At 46.0% G+C, this 10084-nt stretch overlaps 1 protein-coding gene across 1 annotated transcript in view; it reads left to right on the top strand.

Moving 5' to 3' along the window:
- Positions 1-9876, top strand: part of LOC146177238 (uncharacterized) — a 51343-nt gene extending 41467 nt beyond the window's left edge. The window contains exons 5-6 of the mRNA XM_084581110.1: positions 494-622; positions 9254-9876. Coding sequence (XP_084437236.1) covers positions 494-622; positions 9254-9566 — 442 coding nt within the window. The 3' untranslated portion in view covers positions 9567-9876. The remainder of the gene's footprint in view (positions 1-493; positions 623-9253) is intronic.
- Positions 9877-10084: the final 208 nt, after the last annotated feature.

Raw genomic sequence — 10084 nt, forward strand, 5'->3', positions numbered from 1 at the left:
CCAACGGTTGTCTCTTTTTTGCATTACGTTTCTTAGCGAGTGGAGTGCTCTCTGCCGCTTAAAAGACATTATCGCAGTAATGCAATACGCACATGTGGCAACAACAATCTTATACGACGATTTGGTGGGACTGTGGTTAGGGTGCTCGATTGCCGAACCCGAGGACAAGGGATCAAATTCCTGCTGCGGAGGCCGTTTTTCGGCGAAGGCGAATAGCAAAGCTCCCGTACATTTTGCTCTTTCAATGTACTCTGTAAAGCCCCATGTGGCCGACATTTTCGGAGCCTTCCACTGTGTCGTTTGGGTTTGGGGCGTGTAAACGAAATCAGTTGGCCAGAAGAGCGAGAAAAAATTATACGCATTATCCTCGAAATGCTAGGAGGATGAAAACGTATCTACATAACACTTGCAACAAACGCTGAATATAGGGTCATTTCTGCGGATACCTTTATGTCTGCTAACACGAGCATGTCTGCCACACTTGTTCTTCCAGGGAAACGGCTGCAATCAGGGTGTGCAAAAGAAAAACTTGGATTCCTTCGTGCCCTTTGTCTATGGAAAACAGCATGGCCTTGGTTGACACAGTACTGGATGCTTTGGAATCACTGCGGGATTGCGAAAGGTACCTGGAATGTACCCTTTGTTTAACATGTCGTTGAGTTGGTTCCTACGCACACTGTGCCTTGGCGTGCGTTAGAACAGCGGTGATCATTTTTTATTTTTATTTTCGGCGACCCATCCCTTCTTCCTAGGTAGTCTGCTATCCCTAGGTTCCCCACCTCTCTGTTTACTTGCTGATTTCATATCATACTGGCGACTTGTTCAAACAACGCTTTGAAAAGTGAGCCACGAAAGAAGGAATATAACGCCAGTAGGTAAAGCTGTATGAAGGATATCTATGAAACGGTTCTCCATTTTGTGGTTTGTTGAGCTGTATGGCACACAGGCAGAAAAGACCACCATGCGCGAGTATCGATCTCTCTCTCTCTTACACACACACACACACACGCACGCACGCACACACACACACACACACACACACACACACACACACACACACACACACACACACACACACACACACACACACACACACACACACACACACACACACACACACACACACACACACACACACACGCACGCACGCACGCACACGCACACACACACACACACGCACGCACGCACGCACGCACGCACGCACGCACACACACACACACACACACACACACACACACACACACACACACACACACACACACACACACACACACACACACACACACACACACACACACACACACACACACACACACACACACACACACACACACACACACACACACACACACACGCGCGCGCGCGCGCGCACACAAAACCCAGGTTACCTGCAAAGCCTCGGATATCGAGGTTTGGTGAGGGCATTGCACGTTGCTAGGTGGACGGTGAGTTCGCTGTGTGTCGGCTTACGTTTTCTCCGGGCTGGATAGGCCTGTTGACCAGACTACGCGCAATCTCGGCTCATTCGTGCTTTTGCTGCAACGAAACATAATTCCACGAATACCATCTCGCTGCAATGCGTTTTGCATATTATGGTACATAGGTTCACATTACAAAAATGGTCTTAAAAATAAATTACTGTTTATTTTTGTCACAACCGAGAAATGAAATAATACAACATAGAACTGAATTAAATACCACTGCGCACAACGATAAAAGAAAAACAGGCGAAGGAGAAAGCGTTAAACCGTTATTTGCTTTTTCCGTTGAGATGGCAAGCAATAGCGAAATTATTTGATTGTAAACTATGGTCAACTCTGCCAAAAAACAGAAAAGGACTTTATAAGCACAAACAAATGTTTGGATATTGCAAAAGATAAAATGTATTTATGTTCAGCAAACAATAAATTGAATTGCTGACGCTTATCCTTAAGGGGAAGACCTAAGCAATTCTATAGAAAACAAAAACAGGCGCTAATATTTATGTTTAGTCTGGATAATACGATACATTACAGCACCTAATATTTATGTAGAAAGGATGACATTTTTAGGAATATGCAATAAATTCGTATATGCCATTTTCTTTAAAATTCGAGTCAAATTTATGTTGGGATTTTAGTGAATTTTCACCGATATCGTAGTGTTGTGGACAAAGAACGAATAATTGGAAGAAGTGTGTTCCTGCTGAGGTGGCTTCGTATCGCTCCTCTGAAAAGCCTCGCCATCTAAGTAAATGCGTGCCCTCTCTCCAGACAAGTTTATCCTCGCCTTCCAAGGAATATAGCTTCAAACGTCCTCTCGCTGTCAGGTTTTGAGGCCTCCAGCGCATGGTACCCATGCATAATTGCAACTGAGCTAGGCACTTAGGCTAGGCCTAATGCCTCCGCTGCCACGCTGGCCACGCTAGCTTCACCGGCGTCGCTCGCGGAAACACCTGCCCTGCCATCGACAAGTCAACCTGAACCTCGACTCCAAGCCTAGCTTGGTGCCGAGGTTCAGGCTCCCAACAACGACGATGCCGCCTTCCCAAAAGTGACCTGGTCCCTGGGCGAAGCCCGACAATGACCATCCTGTCAACACGCCGAGATAGGCATCCAACAGTGCGACAGGAGACGTGCTCTCCAATGGACCTATCGGCGACACCATCCATGTCAACAAGTCCCCGTGCCTCTCACAAACGTCCTTCGGAAGACAATCAACCGAATTCGTCTTCGGCAAGTGATGCCTGTCAAGGAAAGCATTCTTGTTTAAAGATGGAGAACCAGGTTGCGCCAACACTGGAATCTACATCTTATAAAGTGATGATTAGAGCTCTAGCCAACAAAAGCCTCACGGATATACCGAAGAGGATTCTCCAGGCTAACTTGGACGCGTGTCTCGGAGCCAGAGGATTTCGGGGCTTTACGGCCAGGAAGAAGTCAAACACTATAGCTTTGTGGCTTCCAACACTCACGACGGTGGAACGTATGCAAACGCTTTGGTGTATTTCCATCACAAGTGAGCTCTCAGGGCTTGTCCAGTTGTATCTAGTTGAAAGCTGCGACTTGCAGCATTGCCTCGGTTACAACATCGACATAAACGAGGATCAAGTCACACTTCAACGTGAGCTGTACTGCTCCACGCACCGGGTCATCCATACACGGCATATGTGAAAATGGCGTTCTTGCATGTAACCTGCAAGGGCTTCCAACACCTCCAACCTGCCTATACTACTACGGCTGCATTTTAAGACCTCGGCCATATTAACCGAGTGTGGTTTACTGTTACAACTGTTTCCAGACTGGGCACATGCGCAAATCTTTCCCTTTCGCTAATGCCGATGAAGGAAAAGTTACATACCAATGCGGCCTCTAGAAATCGGACGACCACGAGATAACATCTCCAAGTTGCCCGACAAAGCAAAAGGCAACACAGAAGGCTCGTCTTTAGAACACTAAGCATTGGCCAATACAAGACATGACACCAGTGCAGACATGCAATAACTTCGCCGCTCTCCAGTAGGATGAAGAAGAGTGGCCAGAGCTCCCTGGGCCCGCTTCGAATGCACCTCCAACTAAGACGATGTCTAGCGATACGGTGCTCAAGGAATGCCGTCGACAACAGCCAATACAGAAGCACACTGAACTACCAGAGGATGATATGGTTGCAGTGAACGAGCAAATCACTCGTCTTTTAGCAGAGGTCTACAAGCTCCGACAACACCGCGAAACGCTTACTCGACGTCGACGAGCTGCCAATTCTATCAATGGCGCAGCACCGTCGTCTTCTTCCCGCAATAACTGCGACATTTGCTACCTCTTCCCACTGTACGACAGTGCCCACAGATACTCTGCAACATCACTGCTCCGCTATATGGTCAACCAGTTGTCAAACCTGACGTCCGTGATACTGCAACGCTTGGACTAGTACCCGCAAATGGCGAATATCGGTCGTCCTGCTGTGCTACAGTAAAACTGTAGAGGCATTTTCACGAAGGTGGGCGAGCTCAAGACCCGACTACGAAGTAACAAGCTCCAGGTATGGGCTATGTTACTACAGGAAACAAACGCCTTACCAACCATTCCCGGCTTCAGGGGCCACCCGTCTTCTTCCATGACCGACAGTCGCGTGCAGCTCCTGCTCCTTCAGGAAAGGCGGCGGTATATGTTGATACGCGGTTTACTTATGTACGCCTTTCTTTCGAAACCTGCTGCACTTCATATCAACAGGTTGTAGTAGTTGCTGTTAAATTTCTGAATGGAACCGTTGTGATTGTTTCATAATACATTAGACCAGCGGGAGACGCCCCTTCTTGTATTAATCTTGGCGGGTCATTAGGTGCCCGGCAATAACCCGGCAATACTCCGCGTGTCAGATTTTAGTCGGAGGCGACTTCAACGCCCCTCACCCGGATAGGGAATATCCGACTACAAGCCCTCGTGGTAGGCGTGTGCGGAACGCCTTCACTAATGCCCTATTTGTACTGCTTAATCACCCTAGGACAGCAACGCCTGTGCGTCACATACGTAATGCTGCCTATGCACCGGGCTTGAAATGGTGATCGGACGTGGGAACTCTTTCGTTGCAAATGGAGCCAGACTGCTGGGGAAGTGATCACCACCCTATCATCATCGGTCTCCATCCCTCACGTCTCCGCCCTTTACAACCGCAATTGTCCTGTGATCAACATGGACAACTTTCACTCACCTCTCGATAGTCTGTCTTCAGATTTGCCTTCACTTCTTGTTGAGCGCATACAAAGTGCACTAAACAGCGCTACGATTACTACCTGGATTGATTTTGGTCGACCGGCACCAGATCTCGGCCTGCGTAACTTGTCGCTGCCCGCCGTCAAGCCGAACAGGCTGCAAGGCGAGACCATACTTCGGCGCAGGCACGTACACGACTGCATTATTTTACTGCTAAGGCTCGGAAATATGAACGCGATCTCTCGCGACACCAGTGGCATGCATGGTGCGAACAATTTTCTGCTAAATCCTCGAATGCCTCACTCTGGCGAACGTTTCGTGCAATGGAACATGGTCGCCGCTCTACTGACGCAGGAGCAACTGCATGCTTTGTAGCTAATTTGTCGCCGGATGATTTCACCAATGAAGCAGCACGAAAACGTCTCCCACAGTATGACACAATGCCTCTTTCAGCTGCTAATTTTAATTTGGCAGGTATACCTGCAGATGCATACACAGTAACATCTGCTGTTGGCGCAGATTGAATTTTGAGTCCCTTTTCTATGCCTGAGCTACTGGCTGCAATTGATGAGGCGAAACAAAAAACAACGCCCGGCCCGACAAAATTTAGTATGAGGTTACAAGAACCTGAGTGCCGTTGCACTCCCTCAACTACTAGACTCTAAACACAATGCATGACTGCATGGTGTCGTACCTGATAGCTGGAAGTCCGCTTTAGTGATCCCTATTCCGAAACCAGGAAAGCCCCCAATAGACCTCGCCAACTTGCGATCAATCTCCTTAACATCAACGCTGTGCAAGTTTGTAGAGAAAACCTCGCTACACGACTCTCTTGGTGGCTGGAACACAACGGTTTTATCACCCGCTCAAATTGGATTTCGTACATATATAGGCACAGAGGACAGGTTGGCGTTAGTGGCATGAGAAGTTCTGTCATCTACCTGCAGCCGCAATGTGCGTACTATATTGGCAAAGTGCGTTGAAAAAGCATACAACATCAGTCATGCTGCAATCCTGAGCGCCATTGATATGCTCCACCTCCCTTTGAGAGTATGCAGTTTTGTCGCATCATTTTTTGACAGACGAACACTTGCAAATACGCCTCAGTGCTGAGGCAGTTGGTTCATTCGTTTCACTACTTGGCGTGCCCCAGCGATCAGTATTGTCACCGACAGTATTGTCGCCGACGCTGATGACATCACGGTATGGAGCACTCACCAAGATCTGCGCACTCAGGAGGCTGCATGCCATTTAATCAGCTTTAGATAATGCCGCTGATCGACCTTTAGCTTTGCTTGTGTAAAACTACATACACGTGTGTCGCTAACCGCTGGGGACGCCGTAAACTTACTGCAAATACAACTCGTCTCTGTCTATCAGGCACCCCACTACAGGAAAGCCCGAGCGTAAGCATTCTGTGTTTAACGATTCACCAATCAGGATCAGGGACTGCTTGGCTTTCTTAGGCAAAGAGCAAGGTATTCAGACTATGGGTTTGATTAGAAGACATGCTCCGAAAACGGGTGGCGCCCAGTTCCAGTATCTTACAACACAATGGGATCGCCTTGAAGCTGTGAACCGAGAAGCTATGAGAACCATTACATGGCCTTTCACGAATCACTCCGGTCGTAGCATTACAGGAAAATGAGCAACTCAACACCATCGATGAGCTGGTGCAGCAGCGCCGTGATGCTCGCGGACTTAAAAGCCTCTTTATCAGATTCCATGGAAGCATTGAGGGCGTATGCAACTTCACATAGCATCCTTCAGCCACCTGCGCCTGCTCTCCCTCCCTGGAAGTTTGTACACTTAGGCGACAACAAGCCAACCGATAACCGCAGACCAACGTCTGGCAACTCGGAATTGTCCCTTCGCCAGAGATTTGAAGTGCAAGATGCTCACCTGCCTCGAGGATCCACTGTATTGTACGTGGATGCAAGCATAGAAGGCTGTGAAGCAAAAACAGCAATCTACTGTCCGTGGAGACCTAGCCTGAATCATACTTCTACGTTTAAACTTTCGAAACAACCTACATCTTTCTGCGCTGAGCTCGTGGCAGTTAAGGACACGCTCTGCTCCGTGGCCACCATTACTATGCTCCCCACGGCTCGAGTTGTCATCCGCACTGACGCACTTCAAAGGGTGCGTTTGCTCCGACATGTCAGCCGTTGCCCAAAAATATGTCAAGACATTTACCAGTTTGCGGCCAGCATCCCGCAGTAAGTATTGAGTGGGTCCCACGGAACCTTCTGCCTTCCCAAAGTCAAGGAGATTTAGCGACGCGTCTCGTGACCCAAGATTCATCATTACCACGGCTCCTTTTATCAAGAAAGGAACACCTCCGGCGCTGCACAAGTGCTCTTCTCCCTCCGTGTCGGTATTGTCAATATCTCATGTACCGCTACTTCAGTGTTAGCCACTGCCGTTATGTATTGCGATTGTGAGCCTGCCGTGTTTCTCGTAAGCAGCTTTTTTTCTTCACCCCCTCCTGTACTTTGGCAACATGAAATAAACATGAACTGAACTGAAATGAAAAGTTTATCCCGAATAAAGAATAACGACTGCATAATACAAAGAAAATCAGCGGCAACGCCTTATCGCATCGTGACAGGATGTATAGCTTACATTGAGAATTTTCAGTACGAGCGCTATGTTTATATTCATTTTTATAATCTTAAGCAATAAAATGCAAAAGAGTCTCCTATATTTATGAGGTGCTGAGGATTGTTTATGAAGGTGCTTATTGAATATGGAAGATTAAGTGTGTTTTATTTGCAACCAAAGTTGTCCCTCTTGTCCTGCTTTCAAATTGGCCACATTTGAGGCATTGTAACAAAAACACCCAATGGTTTAGGGCGCCAAATGTTGCCTCAAATCAAGAATATAATTCAAGTGTTTTTGCAGCGTGTCGCTCTTGAATGCAATCTTCGGGATGCTTTAGTTGAGCAACTTTGGCAACGAAAGATGACCTAGTAGCTCTTCCTAAAGTAAATGTTTACACCGGTATTGAGTAAAAATCATCCACGAAAAGATTTTAGTGGCAAGCAGCAGAGCTCAAAACTTGCAAGTTTTCGAAGTTGCGAAAACGGCGTTTTTTACCATTAGTGCTATACGATGTCTTCTTCTGTAAAACCTACGGCGTCTTGAAAAAAATTAAGATTCATTCATTTGTGCCGAGACATTTACCCACTACACAGAATGTTAATTAAAAACAAAAAAAAATGTTTATGAGACCTAGTTTACCGTTCTTACCTGCACACCCATATGATATAACTATACTGGGAGTCCCAGCTAAATTTAGTCAAATGTTAAAAAATACCACATTTAAATTGGCGAGCTGCGTGCATACGCTTCCAGCCACCTAGTGCACCACAGACAATCTTTAGTTTTACAATTAACTATTTACTAATAAGGGTAATTTTTCTGTGTTACTAAATTTTGACTTTACATAGTAAATGTGATTCGCAAAGTTGTAGAGCACTTCTAGACTCCTTTCCATTTATTTAAGGTCAAGAAAGCCTCGCGCGTATATTGTTCCGCATAGGAAAGAAAAAGCCTGCGAAATGCAGGAACTATCAAGAGACTAACGCATCGTACGCCAGTATTGTGCTATTTTCGACCATGGCTGGAGTGAACAAAATCAACGGTCGCCGTGACTCGATGGCACAGTTCCAGCGGTAGGCTGATATGTTTGGGATGGTTGGAGCGAGTTCAACGCTGACGGTGAAACTTGTACTGCTACATGCACAGACTGCTCACGCGGTCGAAGAAACCGCTGCAGACACATCAGCCTGTTGTTACAGTGGGGCCGTGCAAGCAGAGGATTTTCTCCTTTCAAGACTCAGTTGAGAGCACCACAATCGTAACGCGTGAATTTGGTACTAGCGATAATCACGTGATTTGTTTTTGTATTTCGCGGGCAATAAGTGCAGCCCGAAAAAGATACTCGTGAAGCTTACTGTATCGAAAATAAATGGAATAGTACTTTTTGAAGGTGCTCACTAATTTTGGACACCACATTTACTCTCTAATGTCAATATGCAGTCGCATGCAAATATTATAATAATTGCGAAATAATTACAAATGGAAAAGTTCTATGTGGTGCGCAAGACGGCTGGCAGCTCCATGAAACTTGTTAATATATATATATATATGCTTGCGAAAAAGACGTTCTTGGCTGCAGAAGAAATAAATAGCGAAGATCATTAACACTTCATTTATTCTTCGTCAACGTTTCGCCCGGGGTCCGGTCGAAACGTCGACGAAGAATAAATGAAGTGTTAATGATCTTCAATATATATATATATATATATATATATATATATATATATATATATATATATATATATATATATATATATATATATATATATATATATATATATATATATATATATATTCTTCAGAGCGTACAAGCCCCGCGGATAGGACAATTCAGTGAGACGCTATGAATCCTAGAAGACCCGCCTAATAGTTATCATTGTTTTCACGGTATGTGGGCTATTGCGGGCAAAGTAGTATGGCTGACAGACTGCAAATGTTTTACTTAGAACCTGTTTTCGTAGCATGTATCGTCAAGGCCCTGCGCTGAACGACAGCAGTGACCCCGCTGGAAACCTCACCAACCTTGCTCTCATGGTGACAAGAATGGGACTTACTCCGGAGGGATATACCCAGGCAATCGCATCTCTCTCGCAGAAGATGGACGCTTTGGTGGAGGCAAACGAGCGTCAGGAGACGGCAAACGCCAATATCTTAAAGCTCATGGAATCAATCGACGGAGTTCTTCACAAATTACAGAAAAAAGTTTCTCGACGTTGCCGGTTTCCTTTGGAAGCCCCCGGCGAGAAGCCAAGTGCCGAGCCCACCGGCACCTGAAGCAGTTCACGGTGGTTATTTGGCGCAAATATGCTATTTTACTATCGCTAAAAATTCATGATATGCACTGTTGCCGGTGGAGTTTGTATACTAGTTATGATACGTTTGTGCTGAGTTAAAGCAGCTTGCTTCCTGATTATCGCCGTATATGTGTATCACCTTTCACCAAGCAAATAAAGGTTTACTTAATAACAATACCACTACCTACATTTGTGCTACATACAGGTAGGCACAACAGATGACTATCGAATATTGTCAGTTATTGCAGGAAGAATAAAAAGCTGGAAAGGCCTGCTGCAGACCGCTACAACTGTTTATGTTCGCACAGGTTACGCAAAGTGGTGAAACTGGGAGCAAATGTCTTTGTAGCCTTACATGCACAAGTTCAACAATCCTGGAAGAAGGAGTGACATCGCTGCGACCTTGTGCTGAAGGTTTATATACTTGACAGCAAATATTTACACATGGCTGTTGCATTCGCAAGCATGTAAGCAGGTGCTTAGGTTTTGTTCCTTTAG

The sequence above is a fragment of the Amblyomma maculatum genome, chromosome 10 (genome assembly GCF_055883805.1).
Source record: "Amblyomma maculatum isolate TAMU_Amacu chromosome 10, ASM5588380v1, whole genome shotgun sequence".
In the NCBI taxonomy this organism is placed as follows: Eukaryota; Metazoa; Arthropoda; class Arachnida; order Ixodida; family Ixodidae; genus Amblyomma; species Amblyomma maculatum.